This window comes from Haliotis rufescens, unplaced genomic scaffold, assembly GCF_023055435.1.
Source record: "Haliotis rufescens isolate VD_foot unplaced genomic scaffold, xgHalRufe1.0.p SCAF_11, whole genome shotgun sequence".
In the NCBI taxonomy this organism is placed as follows: domain Eukaryota; kingdom Metazoa; phylum Mollusca; class Gastropoda; order Lepetellida; family Haliotidae; genus Haliotis; species Haliotis rufescens.
The window spans coordinates 38696776-38721670 of record NW_025963791.1 but is presented as its reverse complement, the minus strand read 5'-3'; the positions used below and the strand labels follow the sequence as shown (position 1 = coordinate 38721670).

General features: G+C 41.5%; 1 protein-coding gene across 1 annotated transcript in view; it reads right to left on the bottom strand.

The window, feature by feature from the left end:
- LOC124149377 (transmembrane protein 178A-like) overlaps window positions 1-23867 on the bottom strand; it is a 34865-nt gene extending 10998 nt beyond the window's left edge. The window contains exon 1 of the mRNA XM_046520914.2: window positions 23544-23867. Coding sequence (XP_046376870.1) covers window positions 23544-23739 — 196 coding nt within the window. The 5' untranslated portion in view covers window positions 23740-23867. The remainder of the gene's footprint in view (window positions 1-23543) is intronic.
- Window positions 23868-24895: the final 1028 nt, after the last annotated feature.

The window sequence follows — 24895 nt, the reverse complement described above, 5'->3', positions numbered from 1 at the left end:
CTGAAGTTTAAAACTGTATGCCATATATATAAAAATATGATACAATTGAACTACCGATTTAATTCAGACAATAACAAAAAAATGATATGATCACGTCAATATCAATACTCAAAATGTATAATTTCATGATGAGGTTACATTGGGATATTCTGAAATTATTATATTTACAACTGGGAAAAACATGAAATATTTTCAAATTATATAATAATCCCTTTTATTAAATCATATCCTGACGAAACATTTGTGACATACTATCACATCGCTTATCGAATGGCATCCTTTGGTTACGGTTAGTTGACTAGCTATTCAATTGCTTCCTCTGGTTCAGCTGCATAGCATCATGTGACTCGGAAGAATTGGTCTTCAGCAACCCATGTTTGTCGTGAAAGGCGACTTACGGGCTCGGGTGGTCAGGCTCGCTGACATGGTTGATGCATGTCACCGTATCCCAATTGCGTGGATCGATGCTCATGGCGTCAATCACTGGATTCACAAACAAACGGTAGACACTCTATAAAATCTGGGGAGGTGGAGCAGCCTCGTGGTTAAAGCGGCATAAAATCCATTAAGATATTCCCACATACATCGAAAATCGGGATATTTGAATATGAAGAAGGACGGCTTTGGGGCATTTGCTGTGCGTTCAAACATAACTTGTAATATCTGGTCTCAAAAACTTCACGTCTAATCACTCGTATCACACCATGACCCCGAACATAAGCCCGCTCCGTGGTCATTTCACCGTGCCGTGATTTAATATACCAGAAATACTTTATGTGGATAATTGTCAGAATCCGGACTCACTGGATTAACGAGAGCCCAGGGCAAAAATTCGATATAATAAAAGCGAGTTTGATGGGGCGCGGTAGCAAAAACACGCCAAGGAACGTCCACAAAATGGACGATTTATTCCGACTGTACAATCCTCCTCGTGTTCGTCCATCACAGCAGAGGTTTAACGTTGTTAGGGGACGGCGGGCGGAGCGAGCACCATACACAATGCAATGCATTCATTACGGTTGACTGCGCAATTTCATGCAGTGCAATATCAAGATTTGTCACCGAATTACCGAGTTAATCTGACGATGGGGAAGAGGTCAAAGTACAGAATCATGTTATTCCCAGTTATTTCTCCTCAAATTGTCGGTAAGGATTCTTTCGCGGGGGCGATAAAACACCCAACTTAACGCCCCATAAATCAGCCCGCAGAAACGTTACGTAAAATCGGTCGTTACCATGGCAACGGTTTTTGACAAGGACAAACGAATGACGAAATGATCCGTCCGGGCAGTCGAAGATGTTGGTTACATAGACGGCGCGGAGTGAGACGAAACGGAAGGCCATTTCTGCTCACTTTGAAATCGCTAAATTATGAGACAATCTGTCCACAGGAAGGCAGTATCTTTCAAATAACTAACGGCGAAACGTTGATAAATTGATCTAAGATCGTCGGGACGACATGACGCAGGATTATCGGAACAGAGGTTGCTGTTTTCACCGCAGAAACGAATCATTTTTGTTGGGGGCAATATTCCAAATTTTGGTCGACGGGAGACGGCTATGAGTTATTGCACTGCGCATGTCTGGGAGGCACAAAAAGTCGTCTTTCGGCGAAAAGCGATTTCCATCACAGAGGCAAACATTCAATTGCTACCTGACTTAATTAATGCCAGTCGTGTGTTCCAAAGTGACATTGTGCCATTTTTAATAACCACCACATCAAATATCACTCGTTTGTTTCATCATCTTTTTTGGATATCATAACCAGATCTGTGAATGAGGAGAGTTTTACGCCGTATTTGGCAATATTCCAGTGATAATGAGATGGAGGAGGTGAGGTGAGGTGAAATGGGGTTTAACGTCGCGTCCAAGAACATTGCATTTACATAGCAACGTGCATGCACGTGTGTGTGTGGCTGCTTGCTTGTACTAGTCCGGATTTGCCGACTTTAAAGTGCCCGCACACTGAGATACCATGCCGCAGTTTAACATAAATATCCCACTCAGACACAGTATACTGAATCCGAACCGACCAGTCCTTGTTTTAGTCTCGTGCGCCAGGCACGGTAACAACAAGTACAATCTTTTTGTATGACGTGGCCGGGGATCGAATTCCGGACCTTCCGCTCTCCGGGCGGTTTTTTCAAGATGGAGGAACTGTAGACATAACATTCATACCCTACCCCACCGCATTACATCACCCACCCCACCACATCACCCACCTCATCACATCACTCCATCAAAACATCGCTATCAATGAGTACGGGTGGCCTAATTTACTGTGCGTCTCTTAGGCGTAGCAGAAACCTAGGCTCGTAGGTTCGAATCTCAGACTCGTCCTGACTATATTTCCAGGTTTGTCAGCACCATAACCATGCTATGGGGTTTCATCGAAGTGACAAACGTTACATCGCGCTTTTCCTCTAACATCAAGCTGACACGCAGTGATATACCTGAAATACTGTTGTAGTGTTACACCAACGCACTCACAATCACATCCCATAGCGAGTTCTCAAGCGTCATGTGTATCATATCACGTTGTTATATGGCAGTGTAATTTATTGTTAAACAATAATTGTATATATATTAATTGTTTCTGTTGAGATTCAGTAGAAGTTCATTGCATTGGACTTGGACAATGATAAGTTGTCAGGAATGTATTGCAAGCAGTGGTGAGGAAGTTATTATATTTAGATGCACGAATTATCTGTAAATTTCCGGAGTAGCACAGAAATTATAGAAAGTTATAGAAACATGTGAAATATTCTGTGATGTTCTGGTGACACTGAACTGTTCAAGCACTGTGTGGAAAGTGCTGGAAGCTTGTTAGAATATATAAGTGGTGTAGGCGCGTTCCTATTTCTTCTCACATTTTATCTGACATTACATCAAGACCAGATTTTGTGTGAAGTTCACTCAACAACCCGGATTCCCAGCCTAGACAACTGTTGCGGACAGGTTAATACTACTATTACTGAACTTTTTGATATCACCATTGCCATCATATGTTGTATTTGATACTGCGATTGAATATTGTATTACCACTCTATTGAATACTGCCATTGTAATTATTGTGCAGTATTTGGCATTGATTTTCACCTAGTTAATGTTGTACTACTATGGTTGACTGTATAACCACTTGTTGGTTTCACACTAAATTCTCTCACGTACAGATTTCTGTGTTAACATATTGTTTCAATTTGGCAATCGACACGTGACGACGTCAACTCAAATCAGGATAAAGTTTATCGTCAAAAATATCACACACGCAAATAAAATGTCATACGATTGGCCCCGAAGGATTAGATGATCCAGCGTCTGCACAGGGAGTGGAAGCGTCGATACTGGTGCGTTATACCAAAAAGACGTTAAATGAAGGGACCTGTCGGAGTATAGTGTCTGAATGGGGTATCCATGTTAAACTGCGGCATGGTATCTCAGTGGTCTAGTACTTTAAAGATGGCATCAGTTCGGAGTAGTATGAGCGCGCGCACGCACGCACGCACGCACGCACGCACGCACGAATTCGCTATATGACCTTGTATGCGGCATTGAACCCTTTCAACTCAACTCACTCACATCTGACATGACACAAGGCTGTCCGGCATGTTTCCTTCATTCATAGAATGATACACAGATCAACAAACTGTGTGTGGCTATTTTCGCTGTCCATTATATGACAATCGTGTCTCAATGTGACAAAAGACATCATTCTTAATGGTTATGTTCGAGCGGTTTTATTCAAAGCTAAAACCTCCGGGGAAGACATACGTGGAACTCGACGCGACTATGACGATCTGACGTGTCGAATGTCATTACACCTCATTCCTTTATAAACATCTTTCAATTTCTTGCTTTGATCCTTAGCGATCTATTACCCAGGGGTCTATACGCAAAATGGATGCAAGATCTCGCGATATCTCGGTCACGCGCGGTCACGTTCCTGAATGGAAAGCTGACGAGAGTTACCCATAGAGGCAATAAAAAACGACCGTTAAGCAATCGAAAGCAAAACCTTTAGAGACTTAAGCTTTTCAAGTTATTTCAACGTACCCACTGCTTAGCATCACAGTCGTTAGTAGCACACCTTCACAGTGAAGGAACACAGTTACAAAATTACGCTGATTCAAAGCCCACGTTGAAAAAGTTGAAAAGCATTTTGTTTAAGAAAATTTATATGCCTGTGGGAATATTGTTTTTAAAAAGATTGAAAACAGCTTCGTGGTCTTTGAACTGGATACCATTTTAAAGGAAACATTTCATGTCTTTGCGTTCGGCCTACGTTAAAAGGGTTATGGTGTGATCATGAATCTCGGTTGCATTTTTCAAACGTATCGAACAGTGAGCTAACTTGGTGCGTTCTCATGTCGGACAGGTTCAAATCCATATCGGTAATGAACTTGTGAAGTACGCAGTCATCACGTAATTCTCAGATTTTCAAATGAAGCGTTGGAAACACATTCTAGTATATGCCCGAACAATTACCCACCTCTCACTTTATATTTCCTTATAATATTCTAAATGCTGGTAGAACGTCCGACAGGAGAGCGGAAGGTCCGGGGTTCGATCCCCGGCCGCGTCATACTTAAATACGTAAAAAAGATAGTAAGTACTTGTTTCCCTGCACGGCATAAAGGGGCTAAAACAAGGACAGGTCGGCTCAGAGTCAGTAAACTGTGTCTGAGTATTCATGTTATCCGCGGCATGGTATCTCAGTGTGCTAGCACTATAAAGTCGACATTCGTCCGGACAAGCAGCCACACACACACGTGCATGCACGTCGCTATCTATGTAAGTGCAAAAATCTTGGACGCGACGTTAAACCCAATTTTACCTCACCTCACCAAATGCTGGTAATAGTATCGGATTCCTTAATTTTTTTTCTAACGAAACACATCTCTCTTTGTTTACAAAGCTGCACACTCATATTGAAAAACAGAAACCGAAATCGATTATTTAATGACATATGTTGAAATATTCCTTTGAATACAGTTTCAAACGCTTTCTCTGCTTCTGTGTATCATTTGATGTGACCTCGTTCCCGAGACAGTCTTGGAGAAACACACAGTGTTCCTATACCATCCTTTCATCGTGTATCGATGATAAAACAGACATTTACCAAAATGAGATAAATGTCATGATATTTCCAAACGATACATCATGGAAATTCGGAACAAAAAATATAGTCGTTTTTTTAGGTGTTTTTTTTCTTTTTGCAATTTGTTCAAACTAAACAGTGAAATGGTGGGTTTGACTTTTTTTAAAAACTCATTCTTCCCCCAGTTGATATAAACATGATCCATGCAGATAATTCACAGATCTGCCGCAGAATGAGGCCTGCTACAGGACGGACTGAGAATAAGATCCATTCTATATCTCCATCTTCATTTTGTGGACGGAGGATAATATTGTGGCAACCAATAACAAATGTTTCTAAGATCATCGGATTCCTTGATCACGGCGTTACACCAGCAGGATGGTTTAATGAAAATGGGTTTCAGAACGCGAACCCTTTCTTACATTCATACCTTCAAGCCCATTTCTGGTGTCCCCCGCCGTGATATTGCTGGAATATTGCTAAAAGCGGCGTAAAACCATATCCACTCACTCACTCATACCTTCAAAATGTCTCCTGACAAAATAATTACCGCATGAAAAAGCCCGCCTCGTAGTGAAGGTGCAATTCATGTTTACGTACCACCGGGACGCTATGAGATCACTCTTCAAAGCAATTGGGCAACTTCTATGTCATACATTCCCTGTGCCCCGAACACTGGCGAATGTCAAGAAGAATAATCATTCCAATTATTGATTTACATACAGCGATATCTTCATGTGAACTTTTGGCGGACGCTTTCAAGTTGAAAGCAGATGAGCAAAGTCCAATCATGCGGAATAATTGTTGTAGTTCCAGGCGTCAAAACACGAGACATGCGAGCGTGAGTCACGAACTAACGTGCCTATTCTGTCAGCTGATTGCAATCAAAAGCCACGTGCATGCAGCATGCTCTTGTATATTTCGGGTGGCGGCTGGTGTACGGCTGACGTGCGAGGTGAAAAGCTAATACATTTCATGCATGATTTCCGCAACTACTGTCCCTGATATAAAACTGTGAAATGATTTGTCTAATTGTGTAGGTTTCGTGCATGCTAACTTGTTCATGGCAGCGTCACGACAGGTGAGTATGCGTGCATTTCACACATCATGTGCCTATAATTCATTATGGCTCGATAGTAGCCTTTTACACGTGTTGTAGAATATGGGCTTACACACAACGAACACCGCCCTAAGCTTACCACTGTGAGTGAGCAATTGTGCAGCTTTTTGCAGCGAGAAATGCCAGCAGTCTTTCTCTCTCATGCCGCAGTTTACCATAAATACCACACTCAGACACAGAATACAGACTCCGAGTCGACCAGTCCTTGTTTTGGCCCCTTAATGCCGAGCGCCAGACATGGTAAGAACAAGTACCATCTTTTAACGTCTTTTGGTAGACGCGACTGTGGATCGAACCCCGGACCTTCCGCTCTACGGGTGGCGGTCCATTCATGGTAATACCAGTGTCAGAGCGACTACTTTGTCATATGCATATGAGCTAGATTTGGGAGGAAAAAACACGAAATATTTAGCAATTCGGTGCAATCATGTGCCAACACACCAGATTAGTGTCACCGATATGTTGTCAATAAGTTTATTTGGTGTGGAACATGTAATCCAGTTTTCGATATATTGATCATCTACCAACGCCGTGAGTGAGTGAATGTGTGTTTGGCAGATTTCCAAGTTTATCATAGCGACGGAAAACAAGCAAGGATGTCCCATATTCGTCCTGACAATCACACCATTTAATCACGAGGCTAGCCAACCCACAGTTCGATTCCGGCAGGTGTAGCGTTTGCACCTAATGTACACTGTAAGCAGAACTATTGCCTAAACTCAAACCAGTATGCCAAATGTACGCACAATTAAAAATACATCAGCGGGTTGAAAACAATGGAATCGGTTCCTGACTGTTGCTGGTGTCAACGATTCACAGACACTAGATACAAAATTAACCAGGTCACGCACGTTACCATATATCCGACTATCATTATAATCGCACAGTCTGTCATGATAATGTCGACGTGTCCAATCCCGCAATCCCCACACGATGAAATCAAGGTAGATGGTTTGTGTTTCACGGTTGACAGAGCCAGGGCTGATTACATATTCGCATATCTGATATATTAAGTCACGGGATCTATTCAAGTTGGGAATATCCTCGACATCACAAGTGTTGGACAATATAATATCTACTGGGTGAATTCTAACATTGATTGTTTAGGATAGTACACGTGATAGGTAATGTCATTGTTTGGTGGATGGTACACGTGATAGGTAAGGTCAGTGTTTGGTGGATAGTACACGTGATAGGTAAGGTCATTGTTTGGTGGATGGTACACGTGATAGGTAATGTCATCGTTTGCTGGATGGTACACGTGATAGGTAATGTCATCGTTTGGTGGACAGTAAAGGTGATAGGTAATGTCATTGTTTTGTGGATAGTACACGTGATAGGTAATGTCTTTGTTTGGTGGATGGTACACGTGATAGGTAATGTCATTGTTTGGTGGATGGTACACATGATAGGTAAAGTCATTGTTTGGTGGACAGTACAGGTTATAGGTAATGTCATCGTTTGGTGGACAGTACACGTGATAGGTAATGTCAATGTTTGGTGGATGGTACACGTGATAGGTAATGTCATTGTTTGGTGGATGGTACACGTGATAGGTAATGTCATTGTTTGGTGGATGGTACAGGTGATAGGTAATGTCATTGTTTGAAGGATAGTACAGGTGATAGGTAATGTCATTGTTTCAAGGATAGTACAGGTAATAGGTAATGTCATTGTTTGGTGGATAGTACAGGTGCATGATAGGTAATGTCACTGTTTGGTGAATGGTACAGGTGATAGGTAATGTCATTGTTTGATGGATAGTACAGGTGATACGTAATGTCATTGTTTGGTGGATAGTACGGGTGATAGGTAATGTCATTGTTTGGTGGATAGTACGGGTGATAGGTAATGTCATTGTTTGGTGGATAGTACAGGTGCATGATAGGTAATGTCACTGTTTGGTGAATGGTACAGGTGATAGGTAATGTCATTGTTTGGTGGACAGTACAGGTGATAGGTAATGTCAATGTTTGGTGGATGGTACACGTGATAGGTAAAGTCATTGTTTGGTGGACAGTACAGGTTATAGGTAATGTCATCGTTTGGTGGACAGTACACGTGATAGGTAATGTCAATGTTTGGTGGATGGTACACGTGATAGGTAATGTCATTGTTTGGTGGATGGTACACGTGATAGGTAATGTCATTGTTTGGTGGATGGTACAGGTGATAGGTAATGTCATTGTTTGAAGGATAGTACAGGTGATAGGTAATGTCATTGTTTCAAGGATAGTACAGGTAATAGGTAATGTCAATGTTTGGTGGATAGTACAGGTGCATGATAGGTAATGTCACTGTTTGGTGAATGGTACAGGTGATAGGTAATGTCATTGTTTGATGGATAGTACAGGTGATACGTAATGTCATTGTTTGGTGGATAGTACGGGTGATAGGTAATGTCATTGTTGGGCGGATAGTACAGGTGATAGGTAATGTCATTGTTTGATGGATACTACAGGTGATAGGTAGTGTCATTGATTGGTGGATAGTCCAGGTGATAGGTAATGTCATTGTTTGGTGGATGGTACACGTGACAGGTAATGTCATTGTTTGGTGGATGGTACACGTGATAGGTAATGTAATTGTTTAGTGGATGGTACACGTGATAGGTAATGTCATCGTTTGATGGATAGTACAGGTGATAAGTAATGTCATTGTTTGGTGGATAGTACAGGTGATAGGTAATGTCATTGTTTGGAGGACAGTACAGGTGCATGATACGTAATGTCATTGTTTTGTTGATTAAATACACGTTCCAATTAATTAATGATTATATACCGTTATAGGTACTGCCAGTGTTTGAAGGATAGTTCACGTCATAAGTAACGTCATTGTTGGCGGATAGTACCGATTATAAGTTACGTCAATGTTGGAGGATGGCTCAGTTCATAATTAACGTCATTATTTGAAGGATGTTTCATGTTAAAGGTAACGTCATTGTTGGACGATCACAGTACATAACGTCATTGTTTGCGGATAGTAACATGACGTCCATGTTAGAGGATGGTACTGGTCTAACAAATTGAAAACTGTTATTATTTTGAATGAGATAAAGGCAAGCCGAAAATAGAGACAATATGTTCCCTCTCAACCGTGAGTGCGAAACACCGCGGATAAGAGAGACATAATAATCATGTATTGCGTTTCTTTTGTACAATTGGGTTAAATATTAATGTGTCTCAATATAAATATTCAAAGGTTAGGTTTAAAGGGAAAGCGCGTGTTTACATACATATCGAGTAATGATATCCCATTATAACGATCAATACGCACACAACCTTACGCGTTTTCCTACCTCGTTATAGGACAAGCACCTGTCCAGATCATTTTAGTATTGTTAGTTGCATCATGATGTCTCTCAGCTCGGATTTCTCGCTGTCTGATCAAGCAAGAGAATTGAATATTTGCTCTTGGAGATAAAAGCTTCCACTAATAAACATTGGTTATGTGTTTGATGGCAGATAAAATGGGTCGGTGACAAGGGTGTTGTTTCCTGAACCCAGAGTGCTCACTCTATCGTCAATTTCATTCTTCTATTCATTGCCGATGACTCAGAGATGACAGACGTCTCGTGTCAATTGCAAACCAATTTCACATCCCATGCGGACAGGTTGCTCAAGCCGCGTAGTAATCCTAGACGAACCACGTTTTGACATTAGTGCGTAAGTGACAAAACATGGGTATGCTTGTTTTTTCAATCTTTTGCCATTTATCTTCAGAAACGGGCGACCTAGTGATCACGTGTGTAGGCGAATATACAAATATCTGAAATGGACAGTTTTTGTGTGGAAATTGACATAGTTTTTAATCAGTTTCACTTGATGGCAATTTCGAATTAAATCAGTTAACGCGTGATTGCTTCGTGTTTGATAATGCTCTTTTGAAATGAAAAAAAAGGAAGCCATTGTATTAAATGGGTTACATTCCAATGTCTGCCTGTGATCGGAGTCAATGGGACCGGGAAACTAGGACGAGATTTGTGTTTGAACGACAGCAGTCTTAAACCTGACAGGTGACGGATGCAACTCAAACTCGGAATGTCCTTTAAGGGCATGTCATTAGTCATCAGAAGCGAAGCAAAACCATTTGCATAATTCATATCATCTGTAATCAGATTAGGAATGATATCAATACGATCGGGCATGCGCGGTGTTAGCTTGCGAGTATGCATCGGCATCATACGGGATTTCAAAGTAACAGAATTTTGCCAGATCAACGAATGAATTTCTAGTAGGTATTTTGTTATCGGAGTCACTCATTTAAGAAGCTGTAGTGGTATTGGTGGTGAACGTAGACCATGGTTATTTGTTGTAAAATATACATTTATATGGCAATGTTTGAAAATAAGAAGGTGATTTTAAAATTATGATGCTGATCTTAATTTATGTTATATCAAATTTAGGTCAATGTTCGCACAAACAAATCTGGAATGATACCAACTATATACTGATGGTAAAAGGTTACCCAAAGAGACACTTGTCACTTTTCATCGGTTTGTGACGTACAAGTAACGATACATTTACGATATTATCATCCTAGTTATGCCGATACGATATACTTACGATACCTGACGATTCTGCACTAAAGGCTTGAGACCCGGGCATGTACACATGGGAAAACGGTATTGCACGATGTACTGTTATTTCAAATTAAATGTGCTCCGTACACCAGTGTAAACCCATAATGTACTATCCTAGAGTGAGTGAGTTGGGTTTAACAGCGCTTTTAACAGTATTCCAGTTATAGCGCGGCGTGTCAGGTTAATGTTGGAGGAAAGACCGAAGTGATGCAGGTCTCTGACGTTTACCACTTCGATGAAACCCATGAGCATGGGTATGGTGTTGACAAACCTAGAAACATAATCGGGGTGAACCGGGATTCGAACCCACAATCATGGGTTTCTGGCGTGCCCAAGGGACGCGGCGCCTCAGCTGACTGGGCCACCCGTGCCCCCGGTGTGTGTGCGGATTGATGCCGGTTTTATAGTGTTAACCCACTCACATGCCGTGCGAAAAATTGAGCAGCGGTTTCTCGTAGGATTTATGCAGTGTTTTCCATACTACCATGTCGCAGTTCAACACTGATACCCCACCAAGACACAGTGTACTCCATCTGAGACGAAAAGTCATTGTTTTAGCCCCATTATGTCGAGCAGGGTAAAAAAAGTACCATCTTTTGACGTCTTTTGGTATGACGCGGTCGTGGATCGAACCACCGACCTTCCGCTCTCCGGGCGACGGATTCGCTACTTGACCACGAAAACGGTCTCGGAATATAGATTAATATATGTAATGGTTATCCCGACGCTCATTATATGAGTCGATCTAACACCACCAATACATCAAATAATCCTGAACAAAATACAACCTACAACCTAACGCCACCATTGGAATGTTTTCGTCATCAAAGGGAGATAACTGGATAGGTTAAACCTCAAATGAACCACTACGAAAACTGACGAAGTGACAAGCATACTGCTACCGTCACAGTACCACGTGTCCCATTGCAATTGCAGTGTAGAATAATGAACCATTCCAAAAACGCCAAGCAAGGATTTCTCTGAACTAGATGTGATACGAAGACGTCTGAGCGAGGTCGGTCCTACTTTAAGTCAGTCCAAGAGATGAGACACAACCCCCAACGGAGACCGCGAGCTCCCACTGTGCTGAAATTACATTTCAGAATACATCATTTTTCGTGTAAAATCGATCATCAATGTTCTCTTGGGATGTAACGGAAGAGGTCGACGCCAAAATAAATTTGACCAGTTACTCTGCGAGTAAATTGAAGTTAGCAGTGAAATCTCCCGTGACTTGTCACATGGACGAGATTTGGCCGAAAACGAGGCTATTATGTAGGAAGAATATGCTCTGCTTATTTATAAATTGCAGATTTTTAGATAAAGTACGCAAAAAAGACGAGTTGAGATTTGGTATTGATTTTCGTTAGGGGAAATATGATTTAGAATGTGAAATTTTACATAATTTTATAAAAGAATGATGAATCGACCGTTGATGACGTTATGATACATTTCAAAGAATTTGTGCATTTTACATAAATAGGACTGTTGATATTTTCGTGCAAGTCAAATAATTAGCCAAGTATATCGTGGTTTTCTCCCTTAACGTTTGTGTAATGTGTGATATAGAGTGTGAGTGAGTATAGTTTTACGACGTCTTTAACAATTTTCAAGCAATATCACGGCGGGTGAAACAGGGTGTGTCAAGCTGTCAAGGAAAGGCTTGATGAAACCTTGAGCAAAATTGTAAAGAAATGAGGTCAGGTTGGCTGAAGAAAATACATATTGACTTGGTGTTCTATTTCCTGCTTCTGTCAGAATGCCTATATAGCCGTTAAATCATCGCGACGTGGATATATTCCTTTAATAGGCCAGACCGTGGCTCAATGATCTGCTTTATTGTGGCTACTAGGGCATACAGTCAACCAGATGGCAGTTGGTCGCTCATCTTCCCGAGGCAAGAGAGTTAACTGACTTTAAAAGTCCAGTATCCACCCTTGCCGAACAAGGCTGGAATTCCTGGGCTCGATCGTAGCGCCACCAGTGGCTCTTACGAGTCATGTCTCTTCTATGCCTCTCCTATTGACCAATCAGATTCCACCTCTCGTGTCACTTGCATTTGTTTCAAACAAAATGGCGGCGCCAAGACAGGACGATCTGATCGACAATCAAGATCTATATTATGATAAAACGGGTCTTACATCGCGAAGTGCATCAAATCATGTGAGCACCTTGATTAAAAACTTGAAAAGATTAGAATAATATCTGTTGACAACGAGTTGGCGGTGCACATGCTTTGCAAATCCTGCAATCGACCGAAATCTGCATAACAGTTTACGAACCGGATTTCGATTTCGGTTCGCGATTTATGACTATGCATAGACTTGTTAGTCCAGCCAAAATGTAACTCCATAATACCAGCCTAGTTCGGCAAGGGTTGAAAATGGACTTTAATAGTCAGTTAACTCCCTTGCCTCGGGAAGATGTTGGTCGCTCAAAGGCATCATGACCCTTCCTTCGGTATACCGGGATATAATTCAAATAGATGACAGTTGGCCTCAAGACGCAACATCCACCCTTCAACCTCGGAGAATTCAGAACATCAGACAGTAGTCTCTCCAGGTTATTTTGCAATCAGTCTTCGGAATGCAAGGTCTGCAAGACAGTGGGTGGTGCAGGGATGCATGGTTTAGTATGGGTTTACGTCACTAGTAGCAATATTCAAGGATTATTATTACCAGTACATAAGAAATGAGCTTCACATATTGTACACATGTGGGGGCCGAACCCGGCACTTCGGGGTAACGAGCGAAAGCTTTAACCTCTAGACTACCCCACCGCCCCTATGCTGCCAGAAGTGACTCTGCACGAATGAAGGATTCACTGCGGCCACCGATCCTCAAACGAGTCTCCTATTATGAGAATGGCGCAACGCATCGTCAAACTACATCATCAAACATCTCACAGGATTATAAAAAAAAAACAAATCAATGCGTTTTTATTTTACGATCAAACAAGTTGACAAACATATAAACATGTATGTATCACCTTCACACAGACACGCTTATTTTATTGAAATGGAACCCTTTATTCCCATAGGCTTTGTTGTACACTTGTACGTAGCATACTCTCACAGTGTTGCATATCAAGAACGTCGGCCAAATAAATATCGATTAGTGGCAAATCTTTGACTTTAGTAGGCTCAGCGACTCTCATCTGTCAGATTTAAAATAAATACACCGAACCTTGACTGGGAGACAAATGTAAAGACAATCGATCTTTGCCTTTTTTTATAAAGATTACAAGCCTTCAAACTTACTCCCAAGCTTTACGTGTCAATTTCACTCAAACGTATTGCAGTTCACGCCACAATATCTCATATCAAACGCTCTTTCCTTGGGAATCTAAAAGGTTGTTTATTTCAATTAGAACATAAATGCGCTCGGCAATAGTTTCTGAATGTCGAATGTTGAAACTGGCATAAATGCAGAAACATGGCTGATAGTTCTTGTCGAGAGATACCCGCAATAGCGGGTACGTAAGCAGCAATAAAATCGAGAGTTATGTCCCTTTATGGAATACGGAAGTAAATGAGTGTTGGCGAGTCGCCAACTTGTTGTTTAGCCTATGGTGTTTAACCTACATGTGTATGTTGGTGAGAAAACATAAGAATCCCACCGACGTCATATTCAAAAAGCAAGTCTTTACTGCGGCTTCATCATAAGTCATCAACTCATAGCGTAATAGATCTGTTTAAAATAACTGTAATTAAAACCTAAGACATGAGACACGCTTGATCTGTGACATTCAATATTTGTTCGTTGCACTCAGAAATATATTATTACAATCGGTGATACAACAAACGATACCGGATCATGATAAAACGTTCATTCTACTAAATGTATATATTCCTTCTTAAGCGTATGCCATCGATATAAATGTACTATCCACGCTCAGCAGGCATTTCGAGTAATTCGTATGCGTGCGTGCGTGCGTGCGTGCACGGGTTGCTAATGTAATCGTTTTTACGACCAGCAATGCAGAGTTGGGAACACATCCTACCCTGGGTCTCCAAGATGTTGACCCCAGGGTACCCAGTTTACAAGTTCAATTAGACAAGCCTTTGGGAACACGGGCCCCCATCCAGCTCCCAATCTCACTGGGGAGAGTTGTGACGAGGCAATATATTCATGAGCTATCGCGGCGACAAACACGACCTCCTGTAGCCATCAACAATTGTTTACTTTCCGTCAATGGCCAAAGAACAAACTGTCAATGAAATGTACACATCATTGATCTGCTACAAGTATCAATACTTAATTTACAAAGTACGTAAAAGATGCTCTGTTTGCAATGTCAGTAAATACTTGGGCATTTGTTCATTTCACAGATATTGTATCCTGTCCGTGGTAACTTAGCATATAACGTCAAACTGTAGCACAGCCCACGTACATTAATACTAACAGAAGACACGCTACAACATTTAGTCGAAAAAAATCTAAATGTAAAGGTAACCGTGCTGCGATCATGTGAGAGTGACTAAGTAAGGACATAACTTGGCAACATACGCATGAATTACGAGGCAGAGTGCTTTCAAGAATTACTGAGTTTAATTTGTCAACTCCATGCATGTTTCCATCAAAAGACTGATAGTTTAACACGTTCAAGAAAATAATTGCATTTTGTTAATATGTGCAACTCAAATATCTCGAGATAATGTTTATTACGGAGCCCATATGCCATGCGGGTCCATTTGGCTCCGACATACATCAAGACGGTTCGAATGACACTACGCTAAAAATAACTTCCAATCAAATTACGCTGTCACTTCCTGATTGAAACAAACGGTGATGTCATCAGAACTCAACTCGCTTTGTTGCATACTGTTTCAAATACAACTAGGAATGCCTGAGTGAGTATGTTTTTTTTTAGCAAAGTTCAAGCAATGTCACGATAGAGACACCAGAAATGGGCTTCACAGATTGTACCCATGTTGGAAATCGAACCCGGGTGTTCGGCGTGACGATCCAATGCTTCATCCCAGGGATGCCTCGTTGCACAAAGACTTCCCTGCATTAAATTTGAATATTCAGGAAACCATTTGTTTCTAGCAAATACCTAATTCATAAGTCTTCTGGTTAGATTGTGTGTATTGAGGGCTCGCTCGTTAGAGGCCACAGATTAGAAATTGGATATGCCGAACTCACGTTTAGAAGAGTTCGTTTGTTTGTTGTTTAACGACGCATTCAGCATTATTCAAGCTATATGACGGCGGTCCGTAAATAATCGAGTCTGGACCAGACAATCCAGTGATTGACACCATGAGCATCGATCTACGCAATGGGAAATCGATGACATGCATCAGCCAAGTCAGCGAGCCTGACCACCCGATCCCCTTAGTCGCCTCTTACGACAACCATGTCTGACCCGGAATCTTCATGGGTCCGTTCATAAGACACCTTTACTGAGATGGGTTTTTTTGTAATATTAGAGATGGGGATGGTGAGGATACTTCCAAAATTAAATTTTGGTGTCGAATGAGTTCCGGGTATTTATCCTATGAAATGGAGATGTAATACTCTTGATAATCGAGGATGACGACCAGTTGGTTGTTGTACATGTTTTCAACCTGTTGTTGTTCACTGTCATCGACCCTTAACCACAGGGATGGCCTATGCAATGACGTTTCTTCCTTTTACTTCACGTAGCCTGATTTATTTATTTTTTGTCCCACTGGCTTGGAATTATTTTGTTTAACGCCGCACTCAGCACTATTCCAACTATATGACGGCTAGTGCCACTGGCTTGGTACATTTGTTTAGTAAACTATAATCCACAATTATCACGGACATGCTGAACCTGATAAAACCAAGCCAACGTTGAGTTGGATCTAGAAGTCTATGTTAAAGCATAGGAGTTGCAATAATCGTAGCACTAAGATCTTTCATGCAAATCTTGTAACTTTGATTACAAAGAAAATCAACATACGGTTATTTGTTCTCGTCTACAAAGGAAGATCAGGATTATATCGCATGCATCTATTTGCGCCAGATAAAAAAACCAAAAATACCGGGTATGTACGACAAACGTGAGTGAGTATGGTTTTACGCCACTTTTAGCAATATTCCAGCAATATCACGACAGGGGACACCAGAAATTGGCTTCACACATTGTACCCATGTGGGGAATCGAACTCGGTCTTCGGCGTGACGAGCGAACGCTTCAACCACTAAGCTACCCAACCGCCCCACGACAAACGTGAAGCATGCGTACCATCAAGCAACGTCTTATATCTGACATATTCCCATGAAAGGGCAAGCTATGGGGACGTGTAAATTGCATTATAAAGAATGAACCATTTTGGCTTATAAGTAGCTGAACAAGCCTTACACATCTCCGCGACTGTCAGCTTAGCCTCAAGGCACTAAGCCAACCTGTTTTGTTTGTTTGTTTGTGTGTTGTTTTACGCCGTACTCAGCAATATTCCAGCTATATGACGGCGGTCTGTAAATAATCCAGTCTGGACCAGACAATCCAGTGATTGACATCATGAGCATCGATCCAAGCAATTGGGATGCGACATGCATCAACCAAGTCACCGAACCTGACCACCTAATGCCTTCAGTCGCCTCTTACAACAAACGAGAAAAAGACTGAGAAAGGAATAGCGATAAACACATAAATGTCTGGTTCATGTACATTTACACACAAACATAAATCACAAGGCACAGCGCTACTATAACAACTGCTGGGAGCGTTTCACTTATGTTCTTCTACCAACATATGTGGGATAATACATGGCTACACGTGTCAATTAACATGTCGCTTGTATCATAAATCATGTTCGCTGTCCCGTCAGTGGTAACAGGTGAATGCTGAGGCCGTCCTGAGGTCGACGCACAAACCTGGTTGTTATTTCGGGGACACAGGTAGCCAAGTAGCCAACTCGCAACTCGCTGTGAGGACGTTCGTGGGTTCGAATCTCGATTCGCCCTGATTATGTTTCTGGGTCTGTCAGCACAATACCCGTGCTCGTGGGTTTCATCAAAGTGGTAAACGTCTGAGACCTGCCTCACTTCGAGCTTTCCTTCCACATTAAGGTGCCACGCCGTGATATAACTTGCAAACTGTTAAAAGCGACGTTTCCAACTCCCTCACTCACTTCGAGGAATATATACAGTGAACCCCTTCAGCCCCGACGACGTCCCCGTGAATCGTTCGGAGTAACATATGTCCGTATTAACTTATCGGCGTTAAGGTGTACTGTGTGTGAAAACTTACAAACATCAACAATCATGTGGAATCATTACAAAGAAATAGACAATATTAATAATTATATGATTATGAACAATTTATGACAGTGCATTACGGTCGATTTGACGATGATTCACAGTCAGAGGGCTCACATGCCACCCGATCCTCGCTAATCGGTTTCCATGACAACCATGGGGTACTGAAGACACCTTGTCTGTCTCCCAGACCCAAGAGAATAATTTAAAAATGAATCCAACTCAAAGTAGAATGATTTGGCATAATATTTCTTTTTGAGTTACAGTAATCAGATACGCTAGTCTGAATGCTTCGCTCACGTATTCCAAGAGCTAAGAAGTCTTGATGCTGATTGGCAGATTAGAAAGTTCACCTAATGCGACCTCAGATCTTCAGGCCTGAAACTAAGCACTGTTCTGGGCTCCATTTGGATTTGATTTTATATTTTGCAAACATATATTAATTTTTAAAAATTAGATAACGGTATTTCTGGGAAAAAATGTTAGTATAGAGGACACCTTGTGATGGAGAATTTACACAGGGAAACTCCATACGAAACAGAGTTAGTACCCCAGGTGCAGTATTCCTGTCCTATTGCTAAAGGGGCGGTCGGGTAGCCTGGTGGTAAAAGCGTTCGCTCGTCACGCCGACGTCCCGGGTTCGATTCCCGACATGGGTACAATGTGTGAAGCCAATTTTTGGTGTCCCCCGCCGTGATATTGCTGGAATATTGCTAAAAGCGGCGTAAAATCAAACTCACTCACTCACCTATTGCTAAACATATTAGAACGGTGAGTAACCCTACTCGTGGTTTTATTAACATTTCAATTAACAACGTGGACTGAGATTTACCACAATGACCCTCAACAAATACCAGAGATGTTGACATTCATTACAGATAGTTCAATGAAACGTTATATCATGATACGGATTTAGTGGGTATGGTTTTTCGCCGCTTTGCAATATTCCAGCAATATCAGGGCGGGGGACACCAGAAATTGGGAGAGGAGACATTGGATCTTCGGCGTGACGAGACAACGCTTTAATCACTATGCTACCCCACAGCCTCGTTATAAGGAAAACACTGACATTCATTTCACAACGTTCAGCCCAACCTGTAGGAGTACATAATCGCCGGACATTGACGTTCCTCGGGGGATAGTCTTGTAACAAATCCACGTTCTTATCAAAGAAACGTAGAAGATGGGAAAATAGTTATCTGTGTCGTCAAAGCCTTTCGTTAGTTTTTCTCTAATGATGAAGAACCTAGCCTGTCACCAGTCAATCCAGGGCATCAAGCTCGTCTCGCCCCTTGTCACACATCCAGTATTCTCCCTCGCTATCACTGACACATAATACCCGCTCATTATTCCCGGATTTTCTCACAACAAAGGAAATTGAACTAATAACAAGCAGAAAGCTGGTCATCTTGAACAGGCGACACCCGTAAATGGAGACATGTGGTTAGCGTAAGGATAAAGATCGCTGTAAGGATACCACTGCTCAGTTCACATCACACGAGAGCGACGAACAAAGAGATGTTTGTTCTATATAGGCCGAAATTGACATGGCGTACTGAAATGTCTTCCTAGGGTTGTTGATTTCACACGTGACCTACCGCTGTAACGTCTTTGGAAAATGAATGTGTGAAAATGTTTGATAATTGTTTTGAAATGAGTTTTACTTCATTTCTTAAAATAAATGATTGATTACTTATGATAATTTGCACGGTGGCGATGATGAGTGAGTGAGTGATCTGTGTTTAAGGCCGCTTTTAACAATATTCCAGTTATATCACGGCGTGTCAGCTTAATGTGGGAGGAAAGCCCGAAGTGATGCAGGTCTCAGACGTTTACCACTTCGGTGAAACCCACGAGCACGGGTATGGTGCTGACAAACCTAGAAATATAATCGGGGCGAACCGGGATTCGAACCAACAATCATAGGTTTCTGGCGTGCCCAAGGGACGCAACTCTGCACAGCGAATCGCGGCGCCTTAGACGACTGGGCCACCCGTGCCCCCGGCGACGATGAAGTACAACCACAAGTATATAAACCTACTTTCTACGGGAACAGGTGAAAGGGCTCACGGACACTCTTGTCCACACAGACACATGAAAAAGTCAAAACGGCCACATAAAAAGGTCATCCCCCACCCTCTAAAGAAGAAGAGGTCAAAAGGGCCACAGACACCCTAGTCACATCTGCCCGAGGCAAGGAAGTTAACTGACTTAAAAAGTCCACTTTACACTCTTGCCGAACTAGGCTGGAATGTCCAGGCTCGATCGTAGCGCCACCAATGGCTATTACGAGTTATGTCCCTTATATGTTCCTCCTACTGACCAATCAGATTCCATTTCACTTGCATTGGCTTCAAACAAAATGGCGGCGACCAGTCAAGACGATCTGATTGATAATCAAGATCTATAGTGTAATAAAACGGGTCTTACCTCGCGATGTTCATCAAATCACGTGAGCACTTTGATCAAAAACATTAAAGAATTTATTTGTCGACGCCCAGTTGGCGGTACACATGCTTTGCAAATCTTGCTGTCGACAAAAATCTGCACGTTGAGTGAGTGAGTGAGTAATTTGGGTTTAACGCCGCTTTTAACAGTATTCCAGTCATATCGCGGGTATGGTGCTGACAAACCTAGAAACAAAATTGGGGCGAACCGGGATTCGAACCCACAATCATAGGTTTCTAGCGTGCCCAAGGGACGCAACTCTGCACAGCGAATCGCGGCGCCTTAGACGACTGGGCCATCCGTGCCCCCTCTTCACGTTGAAATCCATGTTGTTTACGAACCGGATGTCCAGTTCGTTGCGCGATTTCGATTGGAATAAAATCGTTAGTTCAGCCAAAATGTAACTCCATAATTGCAGCCTAGTTCGGCAAGGGTGGAAACTGGACTTGTATAGTCAGTAAATTCTCTTGCCTCGGGAAGATGCCCTTGTCACCACACTAAACAAAATTTAAAATGGCCACACTAAAAGGTTAAAACAGCTGCATTAAAAGTTGGCCACAAACAAAAAAGAACTTTGACCAGAGCGTCTGTGGCCGTGTTCAGGTGTGGTAGGGCCTTTTTCTATAAACCCTTTCTACAACTTGAACTTGACGCTCAGAATAATGTCTACACAAAATTCTAATGTCCTAAAGCAAACTCCGGGGTATAACCACCACTGTGATTTATTCAAACTGTGTCAACAGACACATCAGGGTATAACTGAAGGAACAGATTGAGAGTGAGTGAGTGAGTATGGTTTTACGCCGCTTTTAGCAATATTCCACCAATATCACGCCGGGGGACACCAGAAATGGGCTTCACACATTGTACCCATGTCGGGAATCGAAGCCGGGTCTTCGGCGTGACGAGCGAACGCTTTAACCACTAGGCTACCCGACCGCCCCGAACAGATTGAGAAGCAGGTTACACAACAGAAAAGGCACTACGAATGACAAGGTTGTTGCAATATCCGCCACAACGATCAGCTCGGAACGCCTACTAATTTCCTTCAATAGTCGCATCTCATCCTTATATTTACCATGTATATTGTATTTCTCCTTCTAATATACCTCAACATATTTCACGTATGCATGACCGATGAAGCGAAGGGCCGATCCTATACATGGATATATATATACTGAGGCAGTTTCGATGGCACTTTTTGTCCTTTTCCTTTTCAATGGGTTGTTTCTGAAGTCGTGAAGCATGAGTGTAGCATATGCATATGTTGCGCAACATAATAAAACGTACCATTGTGTCGACATGTTGTATAGTTTGGTGGGTCTGTGTGCCCGGTACACATGTGTAACATGGCCGGGTGTCTAATGAAATTCAGGGGCGGTCGGGTAGCCTAGTGGTTAAAGCGTTCGCTCGTCACGCCGAAGACCCGGCTTCGATTCCCGACATGGGTACAATGTGTGAAGCCCATTTCTGGTGTCCCCCGGCGTGATATTGGTGGAATATTGCTAAAAGCGGCATAAAACCATACTCACTCACTCATGAAATACAAAAGTCGTGGACATGTTGTTTTGCATATGAACTGTTTTATTAAATTACATGTTTTGACCAGTGTATTGATGTATTTTGTCCGATACATTGACAATTTAATAATCTGATATGGTTTGACTTAAACATTGATGTTTTCACTAATACACAATTATGTTTGACTAAAAAACTGTCATATTTTGTTTAATACATTAATTTATTATTTTGTTCTTATCCATTAACATGTTTTGTCAAAAACGTTATGTGACCAAAACATTGACATGTTTGGTATAATACGTTATGATGTTTGTCTAATACATTGACACGTTTTGTCTAGCACATTATTTGACCAAAACATTGACATGTTTTGTCCAATTCAATATTATGTTTGGCTAATACATTGACATATTTCGTCTAATACATTATTGTTTGACAACTACATTGACATATTTTGTCTGATAAATTATGTGACCAATACATTGACATGTAGTCCAATACATTATTGTTTCACTAATACATTGACGTATTTTGACTACAATATTATTATGTTTGACTTAAACATTTCCATGTTTTGTCCAATACAATGACACTTTTTGACTGATACATTAGCATGTTTGACTAATTACAATGATACGATTTGACTAACACATTGACATGTTTGCACTAACACATTGACATGTCATGTCAGGTGTGTTCAATACATTGACATTTTATTACCGTGTTTTGTGTGATATCGTTATGCTCTAGATCTGATTCACATGTCAGTGTACATCTTTACGCATACCATTCGTGTTTAATTGCATGTTACGAAAATAAATGGATCAGTGCCTTCAATATTATCATAAATGGATAGCTACATAGTTATTTATTATAATGTGTGTTTGTGTATTTACATTTCTCCTTTGGCTAAAGGTTGATCTGGACATTACCCACAATCATAAACTCACTTGCTTACAATACTCAAACAGCGTGCCGTGATTGCGGTCATACCTTAAAATCCAATACCACAACATTGTCACGTCCAAGCACACCATTAGGTCACGTGCGTAGCCGAACACACACACCGCGAAAACAAATCAATATCTATTCGTACAATCAACTACACCGTAACTAGAATCTATCAACTCCCTACTTAAGTACTAGTAACACACCCTACGCCATAAAATGTTGAATATGCGATGTCATCACGCCCTTGTGATTGCTGTGATATCTACCTGGTTGCCATGGCGACTCCGAAATGTACAAGGAAGGCATGCACGACTGTCAGTCAATCACGTGGTATTTTGTGTAGTAGAACGATATCACATTTGAATAAATACTTCTTATACCAGTATTGTCACATAAATAGACCCTACGTTGACGATTATGCACAGGTACACAGGCAGGAATATCTTATGAAAATAGGACTTGTCCGGTCGCGGAAGCATATCATAATCACACTCCGTGTCCTATATTCGACACATGACCTCATTTATTAATATTTTCAAAATAAAATGACCATGAGTGGTGACACTTTCTATGTAAATATACACATACACCTACCTTGGGGTATGTCAGGGTAACATTTTTTCCACAATCCATAATTATAGTTCCACTCTCGCTGCATAGTCTCGTTTAGGTTCGAATCGGCTTCAACAAAATACCAGTACTCGGTCAACACTCCGATAAGAGTCAGTGCTAGGGCCGCAAGGAGAAGAAACAGGACGAAAATAAGAAAACTGAACTGTCGGTTGGTCATTCTGAAACTGTATCGAAGGGCAAAGCTCTTGGGTTTTGTCGGATGTCGGTCAATTTCTTTCCCGAAGCTATGCCATCTGCTCGATGAACGCGCCACCGTTTCAACCTGTTCACGAGTAACCGGTTTGATGCTATTTTTAGAATCCCATTCACCTTGCCGCTTGCGGGATGACGTCACAATCGGAACACGACAAGCCCTGGGGAAGCCCCGATCTCACTGTCAAGCTGATCTTAGATTAACCCAGTCTACATTATTGAATTAGTAATCTTTACTGACTGGCGCGGTTCGATAATGATTACACTGTGTAGATCGTACAGTCGGTGTTTACCAACAATAACATTTACCACGGCTTGTTGGGTGTGTATAGGGAAGGTATTAAAACTAAGCCAACTCCTTTCAGCGGGAACAAATATACATATAATGTGACGTAATATGTTTTTATGGGAAACAGATTTTGATCCGAATACACAATTAAACATGTTTAAATAACGTAAATAGCAAGATTTATATTTATATAATGAAATACACCCTTTAATTATAACATGATGTATCCATTGACGTGATTATAAAAAAATTATTAAAAAATAGATTTATATACTTGTAAATGGCTCACTAATGTTATTGTTTTATAGGAAGCAAAATACGTATACTGTCATATAATATGCTTTAAACAATTTAATTTTCTAAAAGGTTACCTTTCCCACACACATAAGTCAGAGACAATAACAGGAGGTATAAATTGCCGGGCAAAAGAAAGTATTCATTTGAAAATTTGGGGGCACGGGTGGCCCAGTCGTCTAAGGCGCCACGATTCGCTGTGCAGAGTTGCGTCCCTTGGGCACGCCAGAAACCTTTGATTGTCGGTTCGAATCCCGGTTCGCCCTGATTATATTTCTGGGTTTGTCAGCACCATGCCCGTGCTCGTGGGTTTCACCGAAGTGGTAAACGTCTAAGACCTGCATCACTTCGGGCTTTTCTCCCACATTAAGTTAACACGCCGTGATATAAATGGCGTACTTTTAAAAGCGTCGTTAAACACTACTCACTCATTTGAAAATTGGATTTGACCAAAAAGGTACAAACGTTACAAACTTAACACAGCTGTCATTACCCGTATCAAATACATCACCATCGAATAATCATTTCGTTTTTTGTT